At 39.0% G+C, this 15,762-nt stretch overlaps 1 protein-coding gene and 1 long non-coding RNA gene across 2 annotated transcripts in view; one reads left to right on the forward strand and one right to left on the reverse strand.

Annotated features, from left to right (window-relative positions):
- grin2da (glutamate receptor, ionotropic, N-methyl D-aspartate 2D, a) overlaps positions 1–15,762 on the forward strand; it is a 95,978-nt gene that overhangs the window by 54,545 nt on the left and 25,671 nt on the right. The window contains exon 4 of the mRNA XM_073858482.1: positions 3,334–3,662. Coding sequence (XP_073714583.1) covers positions 3,334–3,662 — 329 coding nt within the window. The remainder of the gene's footprint in view (positions 1–3,333; positions 3,663–15,762) is intronic.
- The window catches only part of LOC141351508 (uncharacterized), an 87,238-nt gene that overhangs the window by 5,990 nt on the left and 65,486 nt on the right, over positions 1–15,762 (reverse strand). The gene's annotated exons all lie outside the window — the stretch shown is intronic.

Here is a 15,762-nt window from a genome sequence, read left to right on the forward strand (position 1 = left end):
ATCAGGGAGCGATATAGAGCGCATTCAACGCGTCTGTCATGGTCCCCGCATGGTGGGGGTAAAAATTGAGGTCGATTGATGCTGTGAGATAGATTTTCATTTTTTCTCACACTGATTAAAAGTCACTTCAGGTTTTTGTAAAGTCCCAACAGACGCAAACTACATCAAAGTGTAGATGTTATCAGTGAGCTTTGTTATAAAATGTGAAAACCCTTCCTCTGGTGATTTTCTCTATTCCGCTTTGAAATGTAAGCTCAGTAGCTGTATTTTAATTGAATAAGCCCCATTATCAGAATCCGTATCCGTAAATTATAATCCATTAGCCGGCCACCCTATAAATACAATATACTCTACTTTCATAACAGATGTGAAAGGAATAGTTTACCCCAAAATAAAAAAGCGATCATTATTTATTCTCCCTTATGTCATTTCAAACCCATATAACTTTTTTCTGTGGAACACAAATGATCAACATGAAAGCCAATGTCAGTCTGGTCCTCACAGACAGTAAGTGCTATTTTTGATATCTTTTAGCTTAAAGGAATAGTCTACTCTAGCCTGGGTGCCAGCCGATCTTAGCCCCGCCCACAAGAATTTGAAAACGGGAAGATCGGTCTGGCGTTTCTCCGTTGAGGAGCTACTATGCTAAGACAAATGCTGGTCGAACCAATCAAATTGTCAGGGCGGGCTTTATACGATGATGGACAGATAATCAACAGTAACGTAATGAAGCACGTCACCAAAGAGCGCGTGTGTTGAATGGCTGCCGCTGTAGAGTTCAGATGTGTGGATTCTGACATTGAGTCTGTTCTAAAAGATATCGACAGAGCATTGATTTTAAAAGAGGAACAGAGAAACGCGAGCAGGGCATTTGTTGATGTTTTTGCCGTCCTTCCTATTCGGCAAAAGTTGGTCGCAACTGAAATGGCTAACGTTATCACGGCGATGCAACTCAGCGTGCACGAGGAGATGGATATAATTAGCGGTCGTTGCCAGCTTCTTTTCGGAAGCCCGGAATCGTGGTTGCTGAATAAGTGGAGGGACATGCTAGGCTCCAATATTTTCAAGCCAACGTAATGGGTATTGTCGTGGATGAAGTTCACCTAACGTACAAATGGTAAGAGAAAGTCTGACTCTATGACTTAGTAAATACTTCATGTTGTGATATAAACGAAATGTTGTAAACATAATAGGTGTTGATGTACATTCGCTAACTCAGTATAATCACATTAGTGTCATTGTAGTAAAATAACTAGCAGTTCGGTCAGGCTGCAAAGACGTAATTTCAACATACGTCACACACTCCATTGCTCTGATTGGTCGTAGGTCTATCCAATTGAGTGCAGAGGCATTTTTCGGTTGAGACACGCCTCATAATTATAGCTCAATGGAGCGGTATCAGACTCAAATTCTGACTAGAATTGAGTATGACAACGTCAGGCTAAGTCTACTCATTTTCAATATTAAAATATGTTATTACCTTAACTAAGAATTGTTGATACATCCCTCTATCATCTGTGTGCGTGCACGTAAGCGCTGGAGCACGCTGCGACGCTTCAATAGCATTTAGCTTAGCCCCATTCATTCAATGGTACCATTTAGAGATAAAGTTAGAAGTGACCAAACACATCAACGTTTTTCCTATTTAAGACGAGTAGTTATACGAGCAAGTTTGGTGGTACAAAATTAAACGTAGCGCTTTTCTAAGCGGATTTAAAAGAGGAGCTACATTTTATGGCGTAATAGCACTTTTGGGAGTACTTCAACTCGGCGCAGTAACACCCTCCCTCTCCCATTATGAGAGGGAGAAGGGTAGCGGACTTTTCAGGCGAGTCGAAGTACTCCCAAAAGTGCTATTACGCCATATAATATAGTTCCTCTTTTAAATCCACTGTATACAGCTTACTCGGGTGTTATCATTTATTTCTCACACAACTTTCTCCTTTTTCTGATTTAATACGTCACAATATTTCAATAATAATTTTAATATCATGTGCCCCGAATGACTATAGCCTTACAAAACACAGCAGTAAAACTCAAGGTTCGACGCTCTGACAGACATGAACTAAAAAACAACCTCTCATACATCGGTTATTGATTTCACACTGCTACATTTGCTACAGTTGATACTAGAATCATTGCAGAAGTGCAGGTCACCAGTCAATAACCCACCTCTCAAGAGCAGTTTTATCTCCGTCAGGAGCCTGTTACTACATGTCAGTAAGTGGGATAAGCAACACTTCACCAAAAAGATAAACAACACCCTGCACATATGAGCATTTTTAAGAAGTCTGACATGTTTGACCTTTACTGAAACGTTTGAAGGAGGCCTTGAGAAGAAGCCTTCACGCGTCGCCATGTTTTTTTCATGGTTGATGGTTCTTGGAAGCTTTCAGGGTCACGCTTAGCATAGTGAAAATATTTCTTTTGTCCAAATAGGAGTAACACTGGTACTGTCGAATTATCTGATGAATATTTATGGTGCCTTTGAATTACACATGACACTGAAACATGTATTATGGACAATAAAAAACTCAATCAGAATAGTCAATGAAAACTAAAAATTGCAGGGCACAGCTTGATTTCTGTCAACTGGGAATTGATGGGTCCTTTATACCAGTATGAACCACAAACAGCTAGGTGGTTGTAGTCTTATATGTGGTTGAAGGGGAGGAAATACAGTAAAGTACAAGAAGGTTACAAAATTAAAGTTATTGCTGGGAGAAATTATTAGACTGACACACAAGACTTAGATCTCCAATTGCTCTCCATCTAATCTCATTGCTGTCTAATGCAGGGTTCACACCAGACGCGGTAGAAGTGGCAAGCGCAAGTGATTTACATGTTAAGTCAATCCAAAGACGCGATTAGGCATCCTGCGGTGCGAATTGAGTGCTGCCGCAGGAAACACGCAAGTTGAAAAATCTGAACTTTGGCGGATTTCCGCGCCACATTAACCAATCAGGACCTTGCTGTAGTAGTGACGTGATTACAGGAGCGAGCGGAGAGGCGGAGTCTCAGCGGAGTTGCAGAAGCCCCTACCATGTCGCAAATTTTCGCTTGAATGTCTCGAATGACTAGAATTTCACGCGCGAATGAAACGACTACACTCAAATGTTCTAGCGTCTAACTACGCGCGAATAGCGCATTTTTGCTGCCTCTACTGCGGCTGGTGTGAAGATTCTGAATAAATTAATTTAACAATTAATCAAACATTATAAAGACAAACCTGTTTTAAAGATTAGTGTACACAATAATATCAGGAAATTAGTAAGATCAGTATTGACTTTTTAATGAAAACGAGATCCTTGAAGATTTGCTTTGTCTCTTTAGGTGCGACTCCTGTATTGCTCACAGGAAGAGGCGGAGCACATTTTTAAGGCAGCATGGGCATCAGGTCAGGCGACCCCCTCCCACATGTGGTTTGCAGTTGGACCAGGTCTATCAGGACTTGGTCTGGAAGGTCTACCCAAGGCTCTGTTTGCAGTGCGACCCCAGGGATGGAGGGACGAACCCCGGCGGCGTATCGCAAAGGGAGTGTCGGTGCTGACGCATGGCGCCATGGCTTTACGTAGGGAGTACGGTGGGGCTAGAGGGACGAGTTTTGCCGGAAACTGTGTGATGGATGGAAACCAAACTCGGAGGGTGCCGGATAGGATCAGGTGAGAAACTTTAATTGATTGTTGTTTGATATGATTTTTACAGTCATGCAGAAGTGGGGGGTGGACCATATTGATCTGCTCTTGAAAAAATATTAATTAAATTCCCGGCTGCTTTTGAAACAATAAAAGTATTGACGTAAACGCAGACTAGACTCACTCCATTAAAAATTACAAACAATGTTGGATCATTTAATAAATATTTATTGCACTTTGTTGCCGGCTTTGTAATACATTTCACACAACTTACATAAACAAAAATATTTTTTTTCGAGCATCAACGATGTTAAATATGCATGAACACTACATTGATGGTTGAAGGAAATGGCTTTAAACTGGGAACATCATTGGCGGCAAAATAAAAATCGCTAATGAGTATCTAAAATGCCGAGGTGCAATGAATAGCAATGCCAAATAGCGCAAATGTGATGACTGCATCAAAACTCTCTGTTGTCTGTTTCCTGGCTTTTCCGTCCTTGTTTTTCATCCCAGAGCCAGATGACTTCACATGCTTTCACTAACACACCCACCTGCATTTGATGTGTGTTTGACAGCCCATTCTGCAGGGATTTGCAGCCCGTCAGTCATGTTTTCCACAAATCACTCAATTTTCAAAAAACGGTGGCCTCGAACAGCACCATCGACTTGTCTCTTATTGGGGGAGCGCTCACAAAAGTGTTCCTGTCAGTCAGGCGTGAACTGAGGGAATCATAAATCTTCTTACCACCTTCAAAAGTCAGTCATTAAATATGACATCAGGTGACAAAGCTTAGTTAACTGTCAACCGGCCAGTTAGTTTCCACATTAAGCGTTCTCTCTAGCCCACTTAGCATTTATTAATAAGATTTTGTTTGATATGAGCTCTGCGTAGTAGGAGGAAACAAGATGATCCAACTTTTTCCTTCACTTGAAAGGGGTTTGCATTCCTACCTTAAAATGTTGCAACATCTATTTCTAAAGGGTAGCATCACGCTGGTGCAAGAAGTCGCAGACCTTTAGAGTTGTTGCTGTGTTTTGGGATTTAATGGTTTTTCTATTGATCTCTGTTCATTAGTGCTAAGCACAGAATCTAGAGTATACATCATTTACAGTTGTTTTCTTAAGTTATTCTTATTAGATCATTTTTCTTTTAAATTTTTTGCTTTTATGTTATAAAGTTTTTATGGTTTTTTTGGCTGTTTGATTACATGATCACATGTTTTAACAACGTTTGAAGACGAGTTTCAAAGTGCACGTTTTTGATAACGATAACGATGGCTTGTTGTCTTCATGTCAATCTTTGGTAACGGTGATGTCATGCGCATGTGTTGTATAACCAAAAACAGCAGTGGTGGCCTACAGGAATGTGTTTGTTTTGCTCTGAGTTTACTTTGGTGCTTTTAAGTCCAGGGTCGCTTAGTAATAAACGCATCGTCCGTCTAAACAAGCTGCTCGATGCTTTCGCCGTCTTGTTTGTTTGTATTTATTGCTCTGTGGAAGAATGTGTATGTGTGCAGGCATGTACCGTAGTGTTTCTTTAGAAAGTACCATCGCCAGGACACACAATGCAGCGTATAAAGATCTGTGTAATATATTGGCATTGTTTATTTATTTCATGCATTTAGGCAAAATATCTGGCAAACACAAGCGTCATTTTGTATCATAAACCATTTTAAAAAAAACGTGATGCACATAGGTTCACTCGACGCACCGAACACATATTTTGAAATGACGAACCACACACATGACAAGCTACATACATGTTGTGAAGAACTTCAGAACGTGTGCCCTCGGAAAAAAAAGTCACTGGCCGCCACCGGGTCTTAGTGACTTTTACTTACATTTACATTTATGCATTTGGCAGACGCTTAAAAGCAACACCAAAGAGGTTTTTTTACCTTAAAATAACGTTTACAAAAAGGTTTCAGTCATTCATCCACTCGAAACAGAGTGAACGGCACTTTCACATTCGCTTTGTTGCCCTCTTTTGGCCAAAACCGCAAGAAGTTTCCAACCGTCGGGTCGCGGTCCTGTAGTTCGTGTGAAAACTACAAAAACTTGCTTTACGGCAGACCTACAATCCAATCAGAGCCAGCTATGCTGCAGGATTTACGACAGAGGTAATGGACAATTACACTTCTAACCTGTAGGGGGAGCAAAGAGCAAAAACTCTTTAGTGTTGCTTTAATTCAAAGCCACTTAACAGTCCGTTACAAGGTATTAATTATTAGTAGTAATGAATTATTAGCAAGAGGTGAAGCCACTGCAAAATTCGAGCAGCCATCTTGGTATTCCCAACAGACAGAGGGCGTCATTGACTTACATTTAAAATCCTGATCTAAATTCACCCGGTTTACAGCGTATCAGTCACACAAGATATTTTTGTGATATGTGTACGTAAATTAATTGTTACTTCTTATGTTATTTGCAATGTTTATGTTTTAATCGGGCAGGATAAGGAATTAGGGATTTATAGAAAACTTTTAATAGCAGTGGACTATTTTCAGGCACTGCGTAATATTGCGCCTGTTGCAGCCATTTTACATCAGCAAAGTCCTTGATTATTACGCCAGAATAAGAATATAGTTCCTAGCCATATCGGCCTAGAAAATCGCAACTTTTAATTTTCCGGTCTTTGTACACGTTGTAACTACAGAAGAGTCAAGTTTTAAACAGGAAATTTTTGAGCGCGATGCTAATGGTCTGGTCAGATTCAATGACTTATGCTAAGCTATGCTAAAAGTGCTAGCATAAAAAAACTGTTTAAAAAGTAAAATATACAACTTTCAATAAATAACTATGTACATGCTTAGGACGTTTGCTTTGTAATCATGTACTACTAATAATAGACTGATAAAGTAGTGTTTTATCATTGAAACCTGATAACGTCCTATTCAAAATTAATAGAATGTTTAGGTATACCAATATGGCGGCGTGGTGGCTGTACAATTGTGACGTCATGCGCAATCCAGTCATTTATCTAGATCAGTGGTTCAAGCCAATGACCTTTTGCGCTGCCAATGCAATGTTCTACCTCCGAGCTATTAGTTAAATGGTCAGAGTAGCTTTTAAGACACAGTCTAAACCATTGATTGTCCATTTCAACTAAAAAGCAACTGATTTGAAACTGAGGAGTAAAGAAAAAAGCTTTACTTTTAAGCAAATCAAATAAATATTTCTCTCATTTGGATTTCTTTCCTTCATATTCCTTCCTTCAAACAGGCGTGATCTTATAGTCCAGCCAACAGAACAGACCTACAGATGAACACGGTTGCAGTGTATTATTCAGATATGACCTTGGACCGTCACACCATATTACAATCTGATGTGAGAACAGCACAATCTACCGTCTGTAGATTAAATATGAATGCAGATTTGCTCAAAGCTGTTTTTAAATCAGTCATTAGAGGCAGACGCTGGAAGGATGTGAAGATCAGAGTGCTTACAGTACATTACAATGAGTAAGCATATTGCTACAGACTTGTTGCCCCCTACTGCTAACTTTTTGGTACTGCTTAAGGTAATGGATTGGGATGAACGCTCACCTGCATTCCAGCCCAGTCGGCCACACAATTTGGGTTCATTTCTTTCGCTTTTATTCCTTTTTAAATCTGATGTATAGGATGATGAAGAAGTTGCACACTTTAGCACCTTAGCAGATGTCATCTATTGATTGTATCAGAAGTAGTGCATATGTGGACATCACTCATTTGACATAATAGGCTATATAGTAGGGAAGTATGCAAATGTGGCCTGTGGGATTGTTTTGCTCGCTCGCTCTCTCTCTCAAAGTTAGAATTTTACATAATGTTCTTTACATTATGATGGATGATTTCATGTACAAAACAAAAGCAGGGTCACCTTTTTTTACTCTCCTCTCCGTTTTTTCACACGTTCACAATGGCTTTCTCATCTCTCATCATGTCAACATCGCTGTGTCCGTTCTAATTCCATCTCTTTATCTCATCATACTCTCAGTTTTGGTCTCCTCCATATCTCCCACCTCTTTTGTTGTCCCTCACTTTTTCATCCCTTCATTTCTCCACTCCATTCCTATCTTCCCCCTAAAGAGGCACGCATGCGGTGTCGTTTTGCATGTAAATAGGATAATTGGGTTTGGTGCACAGAGTGCACAGGGAAATATCACAGACTGCCACCAGAGCAACAGATCTCCCAGACGCCTCAATCTCGCCCTCGCTCACCCTCCAGTGTTATTTACTTGCACGCTCGCTTATGGATTCGCTCACTCGCTCATTCAAGGTCTACTCCATCTCTCACGTTCTCACTTCGACGCCCACTTCCTCTCATTAACTCGTGCTGTCTGTACAGAATGCGCTATTGAAAAATCTTTAGCAAACTTCCTCCCTCGGTCTCTTTGGCTGTCTTTTAAAGATGCTAAATGATACAGTGTGCATTTTGGGCTTTAGGCACGTTTTAATGTTGCATTTCTGAGTATCACGGGCATATTTGAATGTCGCTACTTACACTAGACTGCATCTTCGGGAAGCATAGGCATGTTTAAATGTTTCTGCTTAGACAGCGTTTTTAGGCATCATGGGCACATTTAAATGTTTCTGCCTATACAGCATTTTGCGCTATACAGCATTATAGGCAAGCCGTATACCACCATAGGCTAAGTTGTAATGTTCCTACGTGAATTGCATTTGTGGGCATTTTTGGACGTTAATAACACTTTCAAAGCTTTTGGCGTTATGAGTACGTTCAATCATTCCTACATTGACACATTTTTAATCATTATAGATACATTAGAGCATGCCTACAGTACAGATTGCACTTTTGGGGAGCTTTTGGGCTCAGCAGATATCCTTGAATGTTCATAATACAGTAGATATTATTTTGGGCATCAGAATGGTTTATCTAGACTGCAATTCGGTGAGCATTCGAATGTTCCTACCCAGCAAGAAATAGCCGGCATTTTACCGTCTATTTAATTTTATTTTATTTATATAGCGCTTTTCACAATTGTTTAATTGTTTCAAAGCAGCTTAACATTAATAGATAAAGGGAAAAAACAGAAAAATCATAAAAACATAAACATAATATTAACCATACTAGCAAGCGTATTAAAAATGTAACCTATGTAAGAGGGTGCATACAGAAGTAAAGCCAATGTCAGCAGATTCCCCAGGGGTTGAAAAAAACCCCTAGGAGGAAAAACCCTGTGGGCGAAAAGTCCTAGGAGGGGATAAACCTTGGGTGAGAGCCAGACATAGCTGATTCAATAGACGATATATTATATAATAGGTACGATTTTTAACAATTTTATGGGGATTAAAAACATAATATATATGTATGTATACACGGATAAGTAGATTAGATGGAAGCTATAGACCAGATATACATAGTACAGCTATGAATAACCCACTTCTAGCCAAAATAAACTTTCAAGAGCACCTATTTCATTGCTAAAAACAATGTTTTTTGTGTATTTGGTATAATACAATGTGTTTGCGTGGTTTATGTTTCAAAAAACACATTATTTTCCACATACCGTTACATTTTTTAACTCCAGATTTCCCTGTCTTTCTGAAACGCACAGATTTTGTTATGGTAATCTGAACATTGTGATTAGTCTGAATACCTCTGACGTCAACCCGAAATGTGACGCTCCTTACCATGTTTGAAAGATTCGGTTGCTAACAGGAGTTAACTTAAAGGCTGTAAGTCCGAAGCGGGAGAAATTAGGATAATGTCGGTCTTGTCTACATCACCAATCCCAGGAAGTGTTGCCTAAAATCCGTGTGTTTGTTGTAGTGCAAAAAAAAAGAGATTTAAGCTAAAGATGATAAATCGTGGCATCGTTTACTCTGGGGTTTGTACCTTTTGCATATTGTTAACATGTACTAATACACACTTACACACCAAAGGAAATGTAAAATCGTGAATCAGATAATTGGTGCTCTTTAATTAATTACGTACTGTTATTGCCAAAATAACTTGAGAGATGGATGATTAGTGTTGCAAAGTTCTGGTAATTTTCAAGGCTGGAAACCTTCCATGGGAATTAACGGCAATATACAAGAATTAATAGGAATAAATTGGGAATTTGAAAAAAACTGCAAAGCTGCCTATAACAGGGAACTTAAATTTAATGAAACTAAATTATGCTGCAATTTTTTTTAAAACAGCAAGATTTAAAGCAATTTCAGTTGTATTTTTTCCATGCACATTCCTAAGTCACATGCATACAGCACACTGCTTACTGTAGGGCCATTGAGGCCACATGGAAGGATTTTTGATTAAACAAATCCAGGCTTGATGAGTGTAAGTATCGTGATTCTTCAAAATTTGTATTACCTTGCATGCATGTCTGCTCATGACTAAACAAAATGTTTATTTATGTTTGTATATGATATAGTTTATATATATCTATCTAAATTTCCAAATAATTCCCATAAATTTCCATTTAAGGACACTCCACTATTTTTGAAAATAAGGTAATTTTCCAGCTCCCCTAGAGTTAAACATTTAATTTTTACCGTTTTGGAATCCATTAAGCCGATCTCCGGGTCTGGCGGTACCACTTTTAGCATAGCTTAGCATAATCCATTGAATCTGATTAGACCATTAGCATCGCGCTAAAAATTAACCAAAGAGTTTTAATATTTTTCCTATTTAAAACTCTTCTGTAGTTACATCGTGTACTAAGGCCGACGAAAAAATTTAAAGTTGTGATTTTCTAGGCCGACATGGCTAGGAACTATACTCTGATTCTGGCGTAATAAGGACTTTGTTGCCGTACCATGTGTGCAGCAGGCGCAATGATATTACGCAATACGCAGCCCCTGAAAATAGTCGCCTTGGTAACTTTTAATAGCAGGGCTATTTTCGGGCACTGCATAAAATCATTGCGCCTGCTGCACCCATGTTACGGCAGCAAGTCCTTGATTATTATGCCAGAATGAGAGTATAGTTCATAGCCATATCTGCCTAGAAAATCGCAACTTTTAATTTTTGGTCGGTCTTAGTACACGATGTAACTAAAGAAGAGTCAAGTTTGAAATAGGAAAAAGTTCGAAACTCTTTGGTTCATTTTTTGCGCGATGCTAATGGTCTAATCGGATTCAATGGATTGTGCTAAGCTATGTTAAAAGTGGTACCGCCAGACCCAGAGATCGGCTTAATGGATTCCAAAAAGGTAAAAATCAAATGTTTAACTCTAGGGGAGCTGGAAAATTTGCATATTTTCAAAAAATTGGATTGCCCCATTAAGTTTCAAAATTCCCCAGATGGAGTTCCCATTGAAGTTTTCCGCCCCTTTGCAACCCATTTGTATGATATTCAACAGTGATTACAAGGTGTTTGTGTTCATTTATGTCATTATTGATTTCATTTTTGAGCTATGGTTAGACGTCTATTAAATTTTCATTGACATCTTAAAATTTGCCTTGTTTTAGCCAAGGCGTCTGTGCTGTGTTTGGACAGCTGTTAGACATCTTTTAAACTCATAAATGGTTGCTGGGTATCTAGCCAGCATTCGCAGCTTTTCTCTAATGAGCATCAGTTTCGAAATTGGGCCTATGATTTCCAAAATGCTGTCTAGGTTGGCAGCTTGCTAGACTTTGAAACACAACCTCTTTCAGTCTTTCGAAGAAACCCATGGGCTAGCCATAACGCCAGTGTGTACAGCCATGACGCCCTCTCTTTGACACACATGCACAGCTGCTGAAGAGGGCAATACCTCTGCTTATCACCATACTAATGGCCCTTTAATGGACACATTAAAACCCCTCAAATGTTTCTGATGTTTAACGCTCCACTCCCTATCTCTACCCCCTTTCATTTCTCTCTGTCTTGTTCTCCATTTCCTCATCTGTCAGCGTGCGCTAATCCACACCACATCGCTTTCTTCTCATGTCCTCGGGCACTGCATCTCTGAATGCTGTCATAGTATATGCTGTACTGTATGTCTCACACATTTGCCTCCTGTTCCTTGATGATTTTGTGTTTTTCTTTTTGTATGTCGGTACATCTGTGCAACGTTTCCATTAAATGTCTCTGCTTCGCTCTCTCTTCCATTGCGAAGACACGTGTGACATCTGTATTCGTCTACGTGCCGTGCTTTAGGTTGTTTGTTCACCCCACAATGTAAGGCATTAGCGGAACACATGTAATGTCAATGGCTGTGTCGCTATGACAACCTCGCAGGGGTCTAGAGCTCGAGAACGGGAAAAGTGAGAGTGCTGGTATTACAGAGTCAAGACTGTTAAGACTGTCACGCTCTGCATTGCAATCCTCAAGCGCGTGCGAGATAAATTAATCATGCTATATTGGACTTTATTGCCCATCCGTATAAGATAATGCGTGTGGGCGATCGAAGAAACGCTAGATCGAATACTTAATGTATTGATGCTTGGGTTTAGGTATGATTGCTTTAAACATCGTGGTATATGCGTCCTTTATGGGAAATGTGCCATGCAAAATGAACAGCATCATTCATAATCTATATTTCATATTCCTCGAAGCATTTCCTTAAGAAGAAGGAATGAAGTTTGGCCAAGCAATACAGTTCACATTCAATTAAATGGGGCATTAAACCGGGAGCCATCCGTACTCATCATTCCCACCAACACTGTGAAATGAACATGATCTTTTATATAGAGCCTGACATTAATTATGGATCAGATATCAAATACAATTTCTCCCAAAGACAGAAGCGGCAGGACTTATGAGACAAATCTCATAAAACGGCCCGGGTGTCCCGCGAAATGATGGCCTTAAATAAAAATGAAGAACGAGCTGGTAAAAGAGTACTTTTTTCTGGTCATTGCTGCGTCAACACTGAAAAGTAAGCTGCTGACAAATGCGGGACGATAAGAGCGGTTCCCACGTGCGGAGAGGGAAAAATTATCTGTTGTGATGTTCGCGTTTTGCGTCCCTTACTTTCCGAGTTTCTGCGCTAGTCTCGGTCTCCTAGTTGTCATGGTGACTAACAAAAGCATCTCCGCAGCATCCTAAGAGCTCCAAACACTGAATATTGAAAAGAGGGCACAGGGCGAGATGACTGCCACGTCCTGAAAGCTCGATTAGAGCGCAGCCGGAGCTCTAACTGCAGTGCCTTGGGGCATGTTGTGCAGTTCCTCCTCTTTAGATCCTTTATTGATTCATTCCTTTTTGATGTTTATCCTTTTTACATTATCTTTTTCCATATTTTTCCATACTGATGCATTAATGTATTATTTAAATGTTTTATTTATATATTTTTTGTAATGAATATGTGGCACTGTCTGACTATAGTCACATAATCGAATTAGATAAGGAGCATCACATTGAGTTCAATTTTTGACATGACCCTACTCAGTCAACATTAAAGATATCAATGTAATATTCAGTGTTTCCCCTACTACCATTATATAAAGGGGGTGCCCCGCCCTCCTAACGGTTCGACCCGCCCCCCTTGAAGGTCAAGTAAATTTGATTTGATTTTCTTTATAGCGCCAGCGAACAATTTGTTATTTTATTAAACAAACTATAGCCCTCAAGTAATATGTTATTTATTTCATTTTTACGATGTCATGTCTTTTCTGTCTGTGTTTGCGCGTTTACAATTATCCAATTGAGCGCGCACATTTATATTTTAATGTTCGGCTTAATTCACTGTGCGCACTCTCTGTCATGTTGCGTGCAGGGCGTGCCTCTCTCTCACATAACTGAAAAGGTGACGGTGTTTTCAAACAATGTTCCTCCGTATACTTTCTTTTTTGCGTAAACGTCAACAGTCACGGATGTTACTGACAGAGAAGACGACTGATCGAATTTATCATAACTTGACGAAAGGTTAGCATTAGTGTTTCCCACACAAACGCGCGCATTCTCTCCCTCTCTATCATGTTGTATATGAATATGTAAAAAAACAGGATTATTCTCTCCAACAAATGCATCATTTAAATTTTGTTTATCATATAAATGTATTAACTAACATTGACGAACAATGAAGTTGTGTGTTGGTTGGGAACTACGCTCTGTATCAGCCACACTTGATTCTGAAGAACTAATTTGTTTGGCGGAGGAGTAATATTTGTACTAATATAATTACAACTTATTTGTGTTTTATTTTATGAAAATCTGCTATGCATATGAAGTAACAGTTTTATAAAAGCAATAAGCCCCGCAAAGCAGTGGGGTTACAGTGCATTTTATAACAGCTAATGGGGGTTTTAGCTTTGCGTCGTGCCTAACAAATTGCACTGGTAACCCACTGCTTCTTGGGGCTTATTGCTTTAAATTTGCTGTGTTATGAACAAAGCAGCGTGATTTATCTTTGGTCTCGTCGCAACTCACACTTACAGTATTTTATGACTTGTGCTTTTGTCTGGTGCTGTTATCTGCAAACAGGATAACCTTTGACGAATTCGCCATGCATGTCAAATTGGTTTCATGATGTTTTAATATAGTTTATTTAAAACATTGTGCTTTTTTGTGATATTTGAGCATGGTTCTGCAGCAGCATGTATGGTAAGGTCAAGAATGATTGAAAATATAGCTTATCATGTATCATATTTAAAAGGCATTTATTTTTAAATGAATATATGTTTGAGAAGTGGAAATAAAGTGCTTAATAAGTGTTTATTTAGAATAAAGGCATGTTGGGTAGGGTAGGGGTCGGTATAGGGATGGCTTTTATTTATCTATAAGTGAAATAATATTAAGGGGCTGGACACACCAAAATTTTTAAACGCATCTGAAAACGCCTTAAGGACGCCGAATGCCAGCTGTTTTTCAGCCGAGCGCTTTGGTAGCTCTGATACTTGAGCTGTGAGCTGGTTGGTTGCTGTGGTAATGTCCCGCCCCTCCTCCATTGTTATTGGATGGCCGTGTGAGAACTGACATGGACGAGCGGAGCTTTTCACTCAAAGTTGAATCTCTTTCAACTCTCGACAATCAGCGTCGAGCGCAGAAAAAACGCTGAGCACCGGTTTTCAGTGCGAAAAAACCGCTAGCTGCTGGCTTATTTGAAAAACGCTGAGTTTCCATTGGAATCAATTGAAAACATGTGCCGGCCGGCGGCCGTGGGCGTAAATGCTTTTGTCTGCACGCCCTCTAAGTGCAGTGTACACATTAATAAATATTGCTATATGTACAGCTTTGCATTTATATCGCCTGCTTGCCTGATTTCATTAACTGTGACTTAATGTGTAAAACTACATTGAGAATAATCATTATAACATTATAATCATTATAAATCTAATCGCATTTGCGGTGCATCTACATTTAAAATGTGAACGTGCAAAAGAACATATTATAAGACAGATGCAAAATAAAATTGGATTGAAACATCCATCATTTTAGTGTATGAATCATTTTTGTCTGGAAATGGCTGCCCACCCAAAAATCCTGACTGCCCCCCCCAGTCCAGCAAGCCTAGTACCGGGCCTGTGACAGAATAACACAGCGGATATCGGATTTTGCGTAAAATTTATAATTTACTTTTTAATACTGACCAGATATAATACTGATTTTGGCGATAACTTTTTTTTTTAAATGGAACCAACCTCTTCATTTTCACACAATGTTCTTTACATTATATAAGATGATTTTATGTATATAAAAAAGCTGGGTTTTCACAGGCTGGGTGACATAATTAAATAATTTCATTATCTTTACCAGATCATTTTATTTTCTATCTATTTATTACCAGTCAATTTATCATAGCCATCTACTTATTTGTCATTTTTCTCTTTGCTTATCATTTACTATCACATTTATTTATTTATTCCACTAACCTTCATTTTGTATCCATTTACAAAACCATCCATCTTTTCAAATCTTATCTCCACAAATTCATTCATGAAGTTCTTACAGTCACCTCTATGCAAATTGTCCTCTCATCTATCCGTTCCCTACTTTGTTCATTCTTTCATTTATTTATTCATTCATTCACGAAGGTCCGCCTATGAATGCATCCATCTTTCCAAATTTTCATTTTGCTTTCATTATTCATGAATTCATAACTGTTGATATTTCACACCGTCCATCCACTCATCTTTTTTCTCTACTCATTGGTTCATTTTATTAACCAGTAAGGCAGTTCTTCTGTTTCTGTCTCTCTGACAATTAATTTTATCTTCATTGTGATTCAGTGTTGTCATTTTTGTTTAATGTT

This window comes from Misgurnus anguillicaudatus, chromosome 20, assembly GCF_027580225.2.
Source record: "Misgurnus anguillicaudatus chromosome 20, ASM2758022v2, whole genome shotgun sequence".
In the NCBI taxonomy this organism is placed as follows: Eukaryota; Metazoa; Chordata; class Actinopteri; order Cypriniformes; family Cobitidae; genus Misgurnus; species Misgurnus anguillicaudatus.